The sequence below is a fragment of the Rutilus rutilus genome (assembly GCF_951802725.1).
Source record: "Rutilus rutilus genome assembly, chromosome: 2".
Taxonomy (NCBI): domain Eukaryota; kingdom Metazoa; phylum Chordata; class Actinopteri; order Cypriniformes; family Leuciscidae; genus Rutilus; species Rutilus rutilus.
In genome coordinates this window covers 57,587,225-57,605,046 of record NC_140210.1, presented here as the reverse complement: position 1 = coordinate 57,605,046, position 17,822 = coordinate 57,587,225, and the positions used below count along the sequence as shown (strand labels likewise).

Here is a 17,822-nt window from a genome sequence, read left to right as displayed (position 1 = left end):
CAATAGGAAACTTGTGTCCTTGGAACATCATAATCTGACAGCAGCTTGGGAGTTTTGGAGGTGGTGGATACATAACTGGCATGCGTATCTGTTTAGGTAAGTTAAAAGCAACGACCGAAATGCAGTGTTGCAAAGAGTATATGAAACATGTTAAATATGGAGTACTGGAGTAAAAGCCAATAAAATGGAGATTTGACTGAAAATACATTTGAATATTCAAATAGAAAACAGTGATTTTTGAATTGGAATAATATTTCACAGTATTACTGTTTTTGCTGTTTTCACTGCACCCCCTCCAGCAGAACACAGGACAGAAGAAATGAAGCAGGCCAGTCACAAACACACACTCCCTGAGACAAACAGAGAGAAACACAATAAACTTAAATTTTTAATTGCATTACACTGCTTTATTGTAAACTGAGATATTACTTTGGTCACTTTCACTGGTAAGTACAGGCTTGACTCCCGTTGCACATTAATACAGACAGTATTTGAGGCGCTACTGAAAGTTGATTTGTGAACGATACATTTCAAGATTCACACCTGTAAGTAGATGCAGTTGTTAATCCCAAAAACTAATAGTGTGACCTTATAACACGTTACTGTACCTGTAGTGTATTATTTCATTTCCATGTCTGGATCATTTCAGCAAGTGACTAAGAGTCATTTCATACCGTCATGTTTTTCAGTATTAAATAACTGCTAAAAGAATTAGGCCTCGTCATTCTGTTAGTGTGATTTAATTCCCCCATAAACACACTTTAATTCAACAGCAGACACTGATCTGCACATTACAATGAATTAAAAGTTGTCACAAAGAAACAGATTCATTTCTACACAGTTAATAATGTTCGAGAACAGGGGCATTAAATCCTGATCCTGGAGGGCCAACATCCCGCACAGTTTAGCTCCAACACACTTGCCCGGAAGTTTCTAGTGAGTCTGAAGACATTTGCTGTGTTCAAAATCTCCCCCTATACCCTCATTCACTATTCCCTACATTAGTCCACTAATATAGTTCACTTGAAGGAGTGAATGTAAACGAGTGGGTGATTTCAGACACTGAGTGCACTGGAAGGGCTGCCGCTTTTGCATAGTTTGAGCTGTTTAATAATCATTTGACACTGAACAAACTGGCAGCTCCAGTAGTGAGATGAAAATATTTATCTTGAACTCTGTCATGGAAATTACGTATAAACCTTATTTAAACAATTTAATAATTAATTAAAAAGCTATTTATACCTGTATGATATTACGCTGTAGCCACATTGGACCAGCGGTTTGGAAAATGAATGGATGGATGATTGAGCTGCAGGCGCCATCTTCTGGATAGATGCAGGAATTTATCCAGCACAATCCTCACAGTGCATTATGGATATTCTCAAGCCATTGATTGTGCATTGGTTGTAAACCTGTTGTAGGAGACTCCACAACAACATTAGGAAACTTTAAAATAGCATAATAGGAGCATTTTAATGCACTGTCCAGTAAAACACCCAGATTTTTTACATATGGCCTAATATAAGGTGCTAAGACACAGAGATTTAAGTTTGGTCTCCTTTGGACATTCTAGTTTTAGGTATTTTGCAACCATAACGTCCCTGTAACACTGCAAGGTGGGTTTTTTTGACGACCTAAAATTAATGACATGATGAAGCTATGATGACTCTGGAGCGGCGTGTTTCTTCTGGTGAGTCTGAAAACCCCATTTAAAAGCGAATCTCTCACCGCAGATGGAGCAGCGGTAAGGTTTCTCTCCTGTATGCATTCGCTCATGAATCTTCATGGCACTTGATTGAGCAAAAGTCTTGTCACAAAGTGAGCATTTAAAAGGTTTTTCTCCTGTATGAGTCCTCTGGTGTATTTGTAAGCTACTTGAATTAGTAAAACCCTTCCCACAATCACTACAGTGATACGGTTTCTCTCCAGTGTGAACTCTCAGATGAACTTTGAAATAAAATGGACTAGCAAAGCTCTTCCCGCAGTAGGAGCACAGGTACGGTTTCTCTCCGGTGTGAGTCCTCTCATGGGATTTCCAGTGAGTCGAATGATAGAAACGTTTCTCACAGTGTGAACACTGATATGGTCTGTCATCAGAATGTATTTTTTGGTGTAACTTCAGAGAACTAGATTTTGTAAAGGTTTTCTCACATTCACTGCACTGATACGGCCTTTCACTGGTGTGTGTGAGTAGATGTTTCTTCAGACTGGTTCCGCATTTGAAGCTCTTCTCACAGACTGGACACTGATACGGTCTCTCATTGGTGTGTATGAGTAGATGTTTGTTCAGATGGGATCCCTGTTTGAAGCTCTTCTCGCAGAGGGGGCACTGATACGGCCTCTCATTGCTATGTGTGAGTTGATGGCTCTTCAAAGCGGATCTCTGGTTGAAGCTCTTCTCGCAGTGAGGACATTTGTACGGCTTTTCACCAGTGTGGATTCTCTTATGCATTGTAAGATGTTGTGTGGTGCGGAAATACTTGTCGCACTCGCTGCAGTGCAAAGTCTTTTCACTGTGTGTCTTTATATGAGCTCTCATATTATAAGGAGTGGTGAAAAAATCCTTCCCGCACTGTTCGCAGCGAAACTCCTTCTTCTCGCTGTGCTTTTTTGAATGACGTCTCTTCTCTTCTAAGGTAGGAAAGCTGATGTCACATCTCTTACAGGTGAAGTCTTTCAGTTCTTTGCGTTTTCTCTCACTTTTTGCTAAATGACCCTGTTTGATGAATGTTTTTCCACAGGAGAAACTCTTCACTGTCTGTCGCTCTTTGGATGTAGAGGCAGTTTCTCCATCAGAAGATGAACCAGCGATGTCTTCTGAAAGGAGCAAAATGGGCATTAAATATAGAACTTTTATACTAAAGCTGAATGATCAGTCAAAATAAAATTGTGTTGGATCTGAGAGCAGATCGGACAGAGATGATTTGTTCAAACAGAACAATCTAGGACCATAAATGAAGTGGGCAGCATCCAGTCTAAGCTAACTAACCAACTCCACCGCTGTAAACAACAAACCCTTGTAAGATTCCACTTAAAGGTGCAGTCTGTAAGAATGACAATTAGTGGTCGAAATAGGTACTGCATTCCAATTCTAAATATCAGAGATCATTGTTTCTCCCACCACCTGCTCCTCAGACTCGACGACGTTCACACGAGTAGCCAGTTTGAGCACACGTAACAGGAACGAGCGCAATGGACAATGCCTGGAAACGCACATTTCAAAGTAAAATAACTGGCTGTAGAAGTGTTTTTCATAGAAATGAGTATGTGAACTTAGCATGTTTCCTCAATATATGCAAACATATTATGGCATTTTTATGCTTTAGTAGAGTGAAAAAGTTACATACAGCACCTTTAAGATGTCAACTTTGGGCAGTTTGTAAAAGATAGATTGGTTTGGAGAGGGCACAGCTTGAGCCCCACAAGGAAAATACCAAGGGTTGTTTGACCACCAAAGACACCTTTGGGCCTTATCATACCCTTCATACCCTTATATACCCTTAATAATCCTTTATCATGGATTGCTCCTGTCTGTCTGTCTTGCTGCTGAGTGGTTTGCGTCTGTATGCTCCGTATAGCTTTCTGTTTTGAATCTTTATTTACTATCATTCCTTTGTTGTTTATATTGCTAAATATAACTTGCTCATCACCACGCATTAATCTGACATCGCTACTTTCAATCTAAATCGTTATCACTAGTAATTCGCTAGCCTGTTAACGTGCCATCCGTCTTTATTTTTTCTCTCACACCTTTTACGAGTCCATCAAACAACTGTGTTGAGTAGGATCAGTCAACAAACACAGTGAGTCATGTCTTCTCTTATTGTCACTTGCACTTCGTATCACATGTATAGTATTAGCCTTCTCTGTCAGCACAGAGGGCTTTTCATGTGATAAATGCAGGGAAGTAGTCAGGCTGATGGAGAAGATTTCAGAACTAGAGACACGCATCCAAACTCTAATTGAGGATAGTAAGAGTGCAAGGGCTTTAGATACTGCTTTGGATGTGACTAGCTTAGTGAATTCTGTACATTGTTCGGTTCCGGCTGTAGAGCCCTTGCAGCAGGGCAACTGGCTGACCGTGAGACGCTGTAGTCGCGGGACAAAACACTGTTCTTCCGGTCTGACTTAGGCATGTGCCGGTATCACATTTTCATGCTGCGATTAATTGAGTGAGCTTTTATCACGGTATACGGTATTATCACGATATTTTAATTGCACATGAGAAACAAATGGATTGGGGGGTGTAAAAAATAAATAAAACTTGCATCACAAGGTGTAATTGTGATTGTCAAAACATTTGGTAACTAAACTGAATTTTATTAAGTTTGGTGACAACATGTTACAATGATTACATGGTACAATGACTGGTAGGCTACTGTTTCTATTGCTTAACACAAATTTAACGATTTCAATTCAATACTTGGGATTTGATTTAAATCTTGATTCAATATTGACTAATTTTGGATAAATATTAGGAAGGCTACAATAGATAGCCCACATGTTATTTTTTTCTCATGAAAAAAAATATCTCACAAAATGCTATTCACCATATAGAGCCCTATCAGCTGGTATTATTAAAGGTTACAAATAACTAATTAAATCAAATATAATGTGGTTTTCATTATAACAATTATGTAATGACACAAGTAAAAATATAATAAATATGTAAAAAAGTGCAGTGCACATATTCAGCAAAATACTCCTCTTTATCTATTTGTTTTAGTCATCTAACATGCTGCTGGTCATTAAATGGTTTAAATGTAACGTTCTGTGACACAATTGTTCTCCTGTTTCATATCAAAAGTAACCTGCTGTGTCTTGTTTGACGGTCTTCGTGTCCTCTTTGCTCCGCGATTTTTCTCTGCGTGAGAAAACGGATGTGTGGCGTGATCGTGTGAAGAGTCTCGCGCTGAATGCGTCGAGTTGGCAGCTCTGCTTTTAGAAGCGGGATGGATCCGGATAGTTCGGCGGCGGCCATAGACTGTATGCGGTGGCGTTCCTCCTTCCACCATGCTGCTTCTCCATGTGAGGACTGTTTACATTAGACTAGAAGTGCGCACCGGCCGCATGCTTATACACGTGGCGATTGTTTACATCAGAGTGCGCACGTGTTTCGCGCAGCATATACGCAGTATTTAAGCGGTTGATGGAAAATAAGCTATAATGCGCGTTCTAAAAATCTAAATTCGGATTATTATTTTTCGCGGTATTTTGAAGTGCCCGCGATAACAATATCGTGCATATTCATTACCGCGATTTATCGCATTACCGAATACCGGCACATGCCTACAAATAGTCTCTCCCCACTCAGTGAAACACCCACTGTGAATCCTGTTGAATGTGCCCTAGTTATTGGTGATTCTATTACACAGAATGTGAAAATAGAGACACCAGCCACCATAGTCACATGTTTGTTGGGAGCCAGAGCACCTGACATCAAAGCAAATTTAAAAGGTCTGGCTAATGCTAATCGTAAATTCAACTTTGCCAGTCGGAGATCACTAAAATTAACGTTAAAGAGGTGTGTGAACTCGCAAGTATGATGTTAGGCACTGTAATTTGCTCTGGCCCCATTGCTGTTCGCAGGAGTGATGAGATACTTAGTAGATTGTCCTCACTCAATGGCTGACTGTCTAAGTGGTGTCCGCAGAATAATATAGAATTCATGGATAGGGCTGGGACGGTATGGATTTTTTTACCGCGGTTGAAAAGCAAGAAATTCCCGCGGTACAGCAGTAATCTGCTTTAAACCTCAACCCCCCTCACCAACCTCCCCCTCACCCACCCCCAGTTTTTTTTTTTTTTCTGCGACGTTGCGGCTGGAAAAACAAACAAAGTGTGGCGATGATAATCTCAGGTACTGTTTATGGGCTTTATTTTAATGTTAAAAGCATGCAATGTGACTTTGAATATCATTTAGTGCTCCAGCTTTGTAGCTGTAAAAGCAACAATGGATAATTCATCTCAGATATTGAAATTAAACAAATGGAAACAAGAACGTTCAAACTGTGAACATACAAGTGTATTCTTTGACAAAGATTGTTAGTAACTCAGTAGCCTATGTATTTTTAATAATGTTTAAATGGTGTAATATTTGTGAATTTGATTATGTAGCCTACTTATCCATTTTCTTGCAAGTGCCGTCAAGATTACTCTCTGGTGCTATGCACTTGCCTCGACTCCGCGAGGGTTGACAAACCCGGTCTTCACATGAGAGAATTGTGTTAAATAAGCACGTGCAATTAAAAGCTGAGGTCCTGCTTTTGGGGCTTCAAATTATAGGCTATAAGACATTTGCAATATAATTGGGAGTCTGCACAGAAATTTACTTTTTTGGCTTGGACGCGGCATCTGTCGAAAATAGACCAGGCGCCTATCATTAGCAAAGCAGCGCGGAGAGACGCTTCTGAAACACGCCGCGTCATGGCTGGTGTAAACACAAGCATTGACTAGAGTGGGCGCGATCAGCTCCGGTAGCCGCGTCGCAGCCGTAACGCGCCACAGAGTGTAAATAAGGGGTTATAGTCAATGGCCTACGAATGGAATGTTATTATATGTCATGGAACATTGCTCTCCCCAACTTGCGAAAGGTCGGATTTGCTCCATCTTTTGATGGTAAGTTTTGTTTAGAAAACCTTGAATCCATGTAAGACACAATGTTATGTATGACATAATGTAGACACAATCCATGTCATTAGAATCATTGAATCCATGTCATTAGACACAACGTGAACACGTAAAGGCCAGTGTTTATTTTATTTTTTTGCTGACGGTGACGAGCTCAGAGCCGCGGTAGGCGTCACGTGACCGCGGTATTGCGGTAACCGTCCCAGCCCTATTCATAGAGATAGAGATAGTTTTTGGGGCAGACCTGGGGCCTCATTTATAAAGCTTGCGTACGCACAAAACGGGGCTGAAAACATGCGTACGCCAGTTCCTGCGCAAAAGGTGGGATTTATAAAGAAAAACTTGACAGGAAAATTTGCGCACCTGCACGCAAACTCTGACCCATGCGTACGGACGTTTTGGAGATGGAGCACTTTGGCGACACCGATGGTGAGCTGGAGTTAAATGTATTTTTGGTCACTTTTATACAGAAAATCTAAAGAAAATTAAACATATACAGAAAGATTATACAAATACAATTTCAATCACCAAGCCTGTCACTTGAAGCAAATATCCATTCCTTCTTAAATGTCCGCGGCAGCGAGCGTGTTGAGCCGTTTAGTGAAACTGACGCAAATAACAGTTTAAATAAATAAAATACTTCTGATATAAACATTTATATTAAATATGCCATTCAAATTAATGGAGTTAAACACTTAAACATGAAATCATTACTGAAGTTACAACATTTTTTTAAATTCAATCATTAGAAATATTTGTTGTGGATGCGATTGTTTTTGAACACTTTTCCTGTGGCGTGCTTTAATGTTTTAACCACAGAGATAATTGCTTATCATGATAATACCAGATTGTCTGAGAAAATAGTTTCGTGCAAATAATGCCAAAGGCCTATCTGTTTCCATTAAAAATATAAATCAATTAAAAATACAATTCGGCAAGTGGAAAAGATTGAGAAAAACTTTCTCTGAAATGTATTTTACACTATTTGATTTATGTAGGCTATTCAAAAACAAGGCAAGGATAGACAACTACTTGATTTGTATTAATGTAATGTTTCTTGTACCGTTTATATCATTTGCATATGATTATTCATCCACGTGATAACATTTAAGACAACACGTGTCAGGACCTACTCATTGTCGTAATCATACTCTAGATCTAATATTATCACACAGAATAGATGTTGATGCCGTTGAAATTCTGCAGCAGAGCGATGACATCTCAGATCAAGTCTTGTGTAAACTTCATTTAGCCAAGGCTGCAAAGCCGACTCCGTGTTACAAATATGTTAGACCTATCACTTCTGCCACTAAAGATTGCTTTATTAATAATCTTCCTGATCAGTTTCATCATCTCAGGATCCCAGATAGCTTAGAAGAACTTGATATTGTGACAGAAACTTTTAACTCTCTCTTTTCCAGCACTTTAGACACAGTTGCTCCTTTGCACTTAAAGAAGAGTAAAGAAAAATAGTCCAATGCCGTGGTATAACGAGCGCACTCGGCCCTTAAGAGAGCAGCCAGAAAAATGGAGCGCAACTGGAAGAAAACAAAACTAGAGGTATTTCGCATTTCATGGAAGTTTGCACACAGAGAGGCTTTAAAAGCTGCTAGATCTGCTTATTTTTCAACCCTATTAGAAGAAAATAGTGGCTAAACCAGGGCTCGAGACTAACGGCGTCCTATTGTCCTGGGGACGATAGAAAATGTGTTTAGGACGAACAGAAATATTCTCTAGGACACCTACAGGACGAAAGACATTTTTGTATGTGTGTTCATTTATTACTAGCCTATTAGGGTAACTTACTTAGAAAATGCCAAAATTAACCGACCAAGCGCTGACTACAACGGAGCGCGTCTTCTCATGCTGTTACTATAGTTACTATCACTGGCCGGCTACTCACCCGGAGACTTGTTTCGCGGTACATCTATCACATGGCTTATTTTCACAGACAAAACCGAGACGATAACTAAATAAAAACTAGTTTTGAATGACAAAAACCATGACGAAAATCTATTGACATAAAATGTTAGATAGTGACGATTTGGGAAGCGATCCAGTCAGAACTGATGTCCTGCGTTTGTGGTAGATGCGCACATTTGTACTGTAACGTGCTGATCTACCCAGCGGCACACGGGTTGACATGCGCTGCATGTCTCATAAAACGTTAAAAAATGTAAACGTCTGGGAGAATGAGTAGAGCAGACAGATAGATCTGAATAAGAGTGACGACGCAAAAAAAGAGCTGTATTCAGTACGGTTTTCTGTGCGCACACACCCGACCCGAAGCGTGCAGCCATGCACATAGACACCTATACAGCGCGCGAGTACTGAATTGAGCTCTCTTTCGTGTCTGAATGGACAAATACACACAACATTATGTCGAAATGTATGGCAAGCCGTTTGCTGGGTACAATTTAAGCTAAAACGGCTTGGCATAGAAATGTCCGTTTTGGAGAGTATTCACGTAAACTATGTTGGTTATGTCTTAAACAGTTTTGAGTGTATCGGATGTGCATCAGCGCACGTCACTCGACATGATCCGATGTCTTAAAGTGACAGTGGGTAATAAACCTAATGCGGTCTGTGTATTGATCAAGCAACAAAAGAAAAAGAGAAAGGCATTCACTGCTCGTTAATAGCTTTAATAATAATTCATTATATTTAAATCATACAAATAAATATGTCTGCTGCTTGAAAGAATAAAGAATGATGATATTTTTGAGATATGTTGTCACCAGTATTTATTTGTTATTTTTTAATCCAACCAACTCTAAAACGTTTTGAGCTGTATATATTTTTATCTTAATTTTCGTATATGTAAAAAAAACAAAAAAAATCTGCATGAATACAAAAAAGCATACACTCCTGTTATTTTTTAATAAATCTGTTTTTTACCTGTTTACAGATAATTACTTTGAATGGAGCTTAATAAATATAATACTATATATCATAAACATTTTAATGGTGTTTTTGTTATGTGACTAACAACTAACAACTATAGATGATAATAACAAAGTACAGAAACAACATGTTTATTTTGGGACGGTTGACATTCACTTTAGGACGGTTCAAATCGTTTTTCAGGACGGTTCCAGGACGGAGGTGAAAAAAGTTAGTCTGGAGCCCTGGGCTAAACTAACGAAAAATAAAGCTTCAAGCTAGAGATGCACCGATTGATCGGCTGGTGACCGGAATTGGCCGATTTTCACGTGATCGGCCATGACCGGCGACCGGCCGGTCAGTCTGACATATGCCGATTTTATGCCGGTCAAATGCACTCGGGCGCCGCATGATTAGCCTTTTGAGCGGTACGGTCTCATATATGGGATTTTTATTTCTGTGCCCGAGAGTACGGCGCCACATTTATAATGTTCAGTGACGTCGCATAACTGCCAGATTCAAACTGTGCTTTCGCGCGTTGGCTGGCGCTGAGCCAGAGTCGGACGCGTTCAGCGCTGTCATATATCACAACTAAGCAGTGTTTTCAACCTCATAATGTTTATTTTAGGTTTCAGATATTTAAATACACATTTAAGCACGAGTAAAACAATACATTTGGAGTTTGTAAAATACACACTGATGTCTGTTGAAGCAGCAATAACAATCTATTCAAATATAATTTGCCGACATGTGTTATTCATATCAGACAAACATAGTGGAAGTAACTATAAAGTTTACTCTATTCTTCTCAGTTCAACGGCCACTTTCTTGCATTTATTTCGGGAGAAACTGATGAATTCACGTGCTGTAAATCCGACTGACAGGACAACATTGCTGCGCCCATCTCATGTTATAAGTTAGATCAAGATTATTTATAAAGGTTTTTAAACGACCAAACACACTCACTTTTTGCTACACGTATTTGAGAATGTTCGGAATGTCAGGTAGGCTAGCCGCTAGTTGATGACATGGTAAGCAAGTTTGTGAATATTTTGAATAAAAAAGGAAAAGCGAAATAAAAGCGACACATCTGTCATACAGTATTATTGTGGCTGCGGTGTATCGCGTGATGACGCGTCGCCATGGAAACATTAAAGGGAACGTTCACCTTGAAAAAAAAAACCTCACTCTGGGGGCAGGGGTGTCAGTTAGAATATTTTAAACTTGCGCGTGAAAGGGTTAAAGAAAAAAATCGAAAATAAATATTTGTGTGCGCTGTAAAGTGGTTAGAAAATAATTAAATCGGAATCGGCTAAAATCGGTATCGGCAGGTCAAACTCAATGAAAAATCGGAAATCGGAATCGGCCTAGAAAATTGTAATCGGTGCATCTCTACTTCAAGCCCAGACGTTTCCAAGAAGCACAGCAGTAATGACTTTATGAACTTCTTTACTAACAAGATTGATAATATCAGGGAGAAAATTATAACTATGCAACCGTCTACTACAATATCGCATCAGACAGTGCTTGTAGTCTCCCTGAGGAAAAATTTGATTCATTCATTGCTATAGGAGAGGAAGAATTTACTAAACTCGTTAATTCGACAACATGTGTGTTAGACCCTATACCGACTAAGCTACTGAAAGAGATGCTTCCAGAGGTCACAGATCCTCTTCTTAATATCATTAATTCATCTTTATCACTAGGATATGTACCAAAAACTTTTAAGCTGGCTATGATTAAACCGATTCTTAAAAAAACACAACTTGATCATACAGAATTAGTCAATTACAGGCCGATCTTGAATCTACCTTTTCTGTCAAAGATACTAGAAAAGGCAGTATCCTCACAACTATGTTCCTTTTTTAGCAAGAAATGGTATCTGCAAGGATTTTCAATCTGGATTTAGACCATAATACTGAAACAGCTCTCATTAGAGTCACAAATGATTTGCTCTTATCCGATCGTGGTTGTATCTCTATTGGTGTTACTTGATCTTAGTGCTGCATTTGAAACTATCGACCACAACATCTCATAAATGATGTTGGCATTAGTGGAATTGCATTAGCATGGTTTAAATCATACTTATCTGACCGTTATCAGTTTGTAGCAGTAAATCAAGTTCAGTATGGCGTACCACAAGGCTCAGTACTAGGACCGTACCATTAGGAGATATCATTAGGAAGCATGGCATTAGTTTTCACTGTTATGATGATGATACTCCGCTCTATATCTCTTCAAGCCGCGACAAAAATGACCAATTCACTAAATTAACAGAATGCATAGCTGATATTAAAAAAACTGTATGACTAGCAATTTCCTACTACTTAATTCTGAAAAAAACAGAGATTCTAATTATTGGACAAAAAAGTTCCTCATGTAATAACCTAGAATAACCTTGTCCTGCACGCTTAATAAATAAATTACAGCTGGTCCAAAACGCAGCAGCTAGAGTTGAGCGAGCTCTTAACGCATTATAGTCCTTCACGTCTATTGCGATCTTAAAATTCCGGCTATCAATATAAAATATCAAAACCAACTGCTGGCGGTAGATCCTTCTCCTATTTAGTACCAAAACTTTGGAACAGTCTTCCTACCATTGTCTGGGAAGCAGACACACTCTGTCAGTTCAAATCTAGACTAAATATAACACATATCTTTGGCTTAGCATACACATAACACATTATACACTTTTATAATTCAATGTTAGGCTGCATAGTTTAGGTCAGCCGGATTCGGGAACACTTCCCATAAATCCTGATGAATGTCTAAGGATGGCGTCTACGCAGATATTAGTCTCTCGGTTTATCCCGAAGTTTACCGCAGTCCGCTGGATCCAGGCTGTATCCAGATCTGATGAAGGATCTACGCCTGGACACGACGACAACGCAGTCCTGAAGTCAACGCTGTAAAAAAGTGTAAAACACTGTCGTTTTATCCCCACGTAGCTACGCGGACGCGCTAACTAACGTCGGTGTTTGTGCAGAGGTTTGCGCAGAGATAATTGATAATCTTGTGTGTTCTCTAGCCACCAGGCACTGTTTTGTGCGAATGGGCGGCCACAGCGCATTGAGGCTTTTCTGTTAGAACGGTGTCGTGTTAGCGGCCCCGACGTTAATAACTAATGAGCTTCGCAACGGAAGTGAATCAATCAATCAAAACTAACTTTAGCTGGACAATAACTTTATCCTAGAGCTGCTGTAAAGCCAAAACAATCTCTGTTATTGTAATTTCCTACTATCACTGTAAAGCTGCTTTGAAAAAATCATATTGTTAAAAGCGCTATATAAATGAAGGTGACTTGACTTGAGGCCACAGTGACACCTTGTGGTGGACCAAACGATATGTACAGGGAAAAAATTACTTAAGAGATGGGCAATATGGCCACAATCTTATATCATGGTTTAAGTTATTTAATATTACCCTAATTATATGTATTTTTGGTGACCCTACAGTCTGTAAAACATTGTCCGGTCAGGATTTCTAAAATGTCTTGACACACATGAACAGAAGCTGCATGTTCAACAGATCTGATAACAGATACTTTGACATGGAAGCATGTGAAATTATCCCCTATGAGTAGCGTAACTTTGTTTGAAAAAGTGGTTGGGACAGGTGTGTGTGTGGTGGGGGGGTGCTAATACAATGCTATATCAGATATATGTACAATATACTGTATCTGTACAATATAATTGCAGAAAAAATAACAATGGCTAGAGATATGTTGATCCAAATTGCGATGTGTGTTATCAAACTTTTAAGGCTGTCATTTAAATAAATAACAATGTCTGATTTGATATTTTATCACTGGGATATTTTACACACGTGGAGCTCACAAAATGCCATTCTAACTGTCTTAATGAATTGGCAGAATTCGCTAATTCTGTTACTCTAATTCTACTATTAGAATACTAATTCTGTTACTTCAGCATATCTGGTCATAAAAGAAAGAAACATACCTGCAGGAACAAAGTCATCATCATCAACATCATCATTCTGATCTTCATCCTCATCCTGTTCATCATCATCATCAACATCATCATTCTGATCTTCATCTTCATCCTGTTCATCTTCATCATCAACATCATCATTCTGATCTTCATCCTCCTCCTCCTCATGGCTCTGTTGTTGTTCCTCTGCTGTGGTTTCTTCTCCTCGTCTCTCTATCAGGTTCCTGCAGTCCTCCAGTCTGACGGAGCACATCTTCATCTGCTGTTCTCCAGCGTTACAGTCAGAGGTTTGATCAGCGGATCCATGATCCTGAGCGTCAGTATAACACAGTAAAGTGAGGCTGAGCTCTGAGTCCTGTGTGTCTCTGGATCTCCAGACTGAATCCTGAGCTTCTGTCCCATCAGTCACACACACTGAAACCTTCTCCAGATCCTGACAATCACATCATAGATCAACACAAATAAACAACAACCTGTTGATATTAACCTCATTACTGTGGCATAAGAAGTGAGAAGCTAACAAAACTTTGGTTTGATTGAGCTGAAGGATGAAATGATGAGCTGCTCAAACCTCTCTGTTGGGTTTGTCTCCTCTTTCTCTCAGCTTTGCCTCCAGTGACGCCACCTCTTTCTTCAGCTGACAGATTTCAGTGATGAAATCCTCAATATCCAGCATGGACAGATCAGTTCCTACTGATTTACAGCAGATCACATCCATCTGCGCTCTCATGGTCAACATCTGAAGACAAACATCATCATTAGTTCATGAGGAATTTGCAATGAACTGACACTAATTTAAACTCAAAATAGCCCATTTCAGAGAATATTAATTTCAGATATAAGTGTTTTGGAGCATTTATGTTTAGTTTCAGTATTGAGCCAGCATTGTGCAGGGATATTATCAAATAGGAGCCTATATGACACTATTACATGTATTACTCATTTAGTAATATAATAAACATGATATTGTCAGATTTCTACTAATTTCAACCAAAATCGTGAATCTAGCATTGAAAATTACCCACTGTATTGCTGGAATAGTAACTGTTTACTACAAATATCATGGTTAAAACATGGTTACTGTAGAAAAAACTTACTGGTCAACTTACTTACTCATTTATACTGTAGCAAAACCATAGCTATTTTTCATAAGCTAAGTAGGCGTGGAAAAGCTCAATTTTAAAGTTAATTAAAAACTATATACTTAAAAATAACAAGCCAACAGCTAAAACGCATATATATGTAGAACAGATTAAACTCACCGTCTGGGAGCTCCAGTTGTCTTGTTTTCTTCAGTGGTTTACCAGTAGACTAAATAACGTCACAGCGCCTCCTACAGTACGAGCGATGGAGTAAAAGAGAGGCTTCACCAAACCTAATTTCTCTGATTAAAAATACAGTTGTATTTCAGCGGCGTTACTAATAGACGAATATACTAACATATGTTTTACGGAATTATTAAATAAAGACGATTGTTAAACAAATGTTAGTCACTCAGCCTTTCTGTGGAAAACAAGCACATGCAGTAAAGGAAGGTTTATGTAAAAACATTATATAAAAAAAATATCTTTGAAGACTGGGGTAACGGCCAATCAAAAGCTGTTCTGACTCACTGAAAAAAATTTTTTGAATTTAGATTTAATAGAAAACAGTAATTTCAAATGATAATATTTCACAATATTACTGTTTTTGCTGTTTATAACTGTACCCCCTCCAGCAGAACACAGACAAGAAGAAATGAAGGCCAGTCACAAATACACTAACGATACAAGGCTTAAAGCAAATGGGTGAAGTGTCCCTTTAATACAAATATGTTTAAAACATAGTAAAACATGAGGACATTTGTTATGGTTACTGTAGCAAAACCATGGTTATTTTTCATAAGCTAAGTGGGGTAGAATAAGCTTAATTTAAGTTCATTAAAAAGACAGACAAATAACAAGCAAACCGCTAAAACGCATAAATAATGTAAAACAGATTAAACTCACCGTCTGAATGCTCCAGTCTTTCTTTCTTCTGTGGTTTTACGGACGAGGGTGATGGAGTTGGAAGATAAGGAGGAGATCCGACTGGATAGAAGATACGAATACTATCATATTTTTACCTGATAATTAGATAAAAAACATCGATAAACGAATGTTATTCAGTCAGCGGTAAATCAAAATAACGTTAATATTTGAATTACGCGAGTTCGCGGCTTTCTGTGGAAGACAGGAGAATTTGAAAGCGCGCGCCGATCAGATGCAAGCTTCCGGTCCGGTTAAATATCAGGATGGTTGTAAACATCCGGTTATTGTAGAGTTTTTTTTTTTTTTTTTTTTTTTTTTTTTTACCATATATGATTTTTTAATTATTATTATTATTTTTTATAAACCTTTATTAAGCAACAAGGCGTTACAGAATGTAAAATAACAGAGCACAGTAAAATGCTATGTAGAACAGTACAGAGTAGCACAAATATTTTCAACATTTATATGAAAAAAGAGAAGGTAAATATAAAAATACATATAGGGGAGAGTGGGGTAAAGTGAGACATTTATTTTACATTTGTTCCCCTCTAAGTGAGCTAAAATGATATATCAGTCAAAGTTACACATTTCCCAATAATTCAGGATGTTTCCTAGCAATGGAAATTATTAGAATGTATTCAGGATGAAGGGCAGTGAAAATATGAATGGTTTTTAAAAAGTGGTCTTGTGTCTCACTTTACCCCAGCTTAGGGGTAAACTGAGACAGGCCAGAGAAATCAAGGGGGTAAAGTGAACCAGCTGGGGATAAACTGATCCACTTACTTTTTCCACTCTGAAACTTCCATAACAACACATGTTGTTACAGTTAGAATCCTGACAGCTAGCTTGACAACCACACATTCCAAAACTAATGTCGGACTAGTAACAGAATCATGGGGATTGGTCAATTAAGCACATTTTTTTGATGACCCACCGGTGCGCATCCAAGTGAAGGTGCAACGCTCTTGGCGTGCTAAGGGTGAATGGCACACTGGAGGAAATTCCTCCTAAAAAAAAATAACTATGTCCAAAATATTGTGATACATTTGGAAGCTCAATGCAGTCAGACCTCCCCTGTCCAGCCCAAGGAGGGTGGCCCTTCCTGGGCCAGATTCGGATTTGTCCGCCACCGCTGGAGCTCCGTCTGGAGCAAAGTTGGTCCTAAAACGGACCTTTGGGTCTTTGTGGAGGCAATGCTCCGCTTAGACAAGGAACACGGACCAGAGAACCGTGGTGGTCAGACCGGGTGGGGAAACCGCCTGACCCAACCCAGAGAAAGTGCACTTTGTGCGGGCGAGACTTCCAGTAAATAGGGTCTGGTTTGGACACCCAGTCCCTCGGTGCCAGGGCGTGCATACCGGTGAGTGTGCACCATCCTGGGTGAGCTAGGGGTGAAAGACACACTGGAGGATATTCCTCCTCATAAAAATGTCCAAAAATATCTTGTATTTGAAGAAGAGCTCCATGCTCGCAGACCTCCAGGGCCGGCCCCAGGGAGGGTGGGTCATCTCCGGTCAAAGTCAGATCCGGTCTGGATAAACGGCGAAGCGACTCCAGGGGCTTGAGACACCCCTGGAGAAAAAGCGGTGGAGGAAGGTCCTCCTCCGAAAACAAAAACGGACAGTGTCCGTGAGGTTGCAGATGGACGAGATTCCCATGCTGACTTTACTCACTAGCAGGCTCCCAGGGAGAGTGCGGAGCTCCTGTCGGAGTGACCTCGGTCGTAAAACGGACTTTGGGGGTTTTGTCGAGGAGGGGACAAACGCTCCATTCGGACAAGGTGAGAGGGAGAAGGTGCTCCACCTCTTTGCCTCAGCTACTGCACCCCAAGCTACTGATTTTTACTTCCCCTTCTCTTTTTGATGGCTTTTCTACAATGTTTATGACATTAAAAATAAAACATATGTCATGTAATATTACGTTAAAATATGTTTAAGACTAAACTTAACTTGTGCCTCATGTCTCACTTTACCCCATAGCATTTGTTTCACTTTACCCCACCGCCACATTTTAGAAAAAAAAACGATCTCTCTTAGCAATTCAGGCTTATCTTCAGCTAGCATCATCACATGGTTTTATATGTTGGTAGTTCATCAACATGTATGATATAAGTTTTTCTACCTGAATCAATTTGCTTTGGCACAACAGTTGATTAAGTTGACAGCAAGAAAATGTACTTTTACATGCAAAAAAAATATTTTTGTGAAAAAAACATGCTTACTACAGCACCATGAGGTCCTCTTCTTCATGGCCAAGGGGAAATGAGAGGGGCTTGAAAACATAATGGTCAAATGACCAAAATTGTGTTCCATAGCCTAGATACAGGGGGTGTCTCACATTACCCGATGTC

General features: G+C 39.4%; 1 protein-coding gene across 4 annotated transcripts; it reads right to left on the bottom strand.

Annotated features, from left to right (window-relative positions):
* Positions 1 to 396: 396 nt before the first annotated feature.
* On the bottom strand, positions 397 to 17,822 carry LOC311286361 (uncharacterized protein). Of its 4 annotated transcripts, XM_084402553.1 has the most exons (6): positions 15,649 to 17,819; positions 15,452 to 15,567; positions 14,726 to 14,847; positions 14,035 to 14,202; positions 13,473 to 13,896; positions 397 to 2,817 (listed from the first exon to the last, which is right to left on the bottom strand). In XM_084402553.1, the coding sequence occupies exons 4-6, from the start codon at positions 14,200 to 14,202 to the stop codon at positions 1,658 to 1,660; spliced, it is 1,752 nt and encodes a 583-aa protein (XP_084258679.1). In that variant the 5' UTR covers positions 14,726 to 14,847; positions 15,452 to 15,567; positions 15,649 to 17,819; the 3' UTR covers positions 397 to 1,657. The 4 variants fall into 4 exon arrangements, with proteins under 4 accessions (XP_084258679.1, XP_084258680.1, XP_084258677.1 ...); XM_084402554.1 differs by having other exon boundaries at positions 397 to 2,814; positions 15,452 to 17,822; XM_084402551.1 differs by having other exon boundaries at positions 15,452 to 17,819.

Coding starts and splice junctions, on each gene's coding strand:
- LOC311286361 (XM_084402551.1), bottom strand. CDS start 14,202: ATGTTGACCATGAGAGCGCAGATGGATGTGATCTGCTGTAAATCAGTA. Junction 13,897..14,034: donor GAGACAAACCCAACAGAGAG/GTTTGAGCAGCT, acceptor TGTGATTGTCAG/GATCTGGAGAAGGTTTCAGT. Junction 2,818..13,472: donor TGATGACTTTGTTCCTGCAG/GTATGTTTCTTT, acceptor TGCTCCTTTCAG/AAGACATCGCTGGTTCATCT.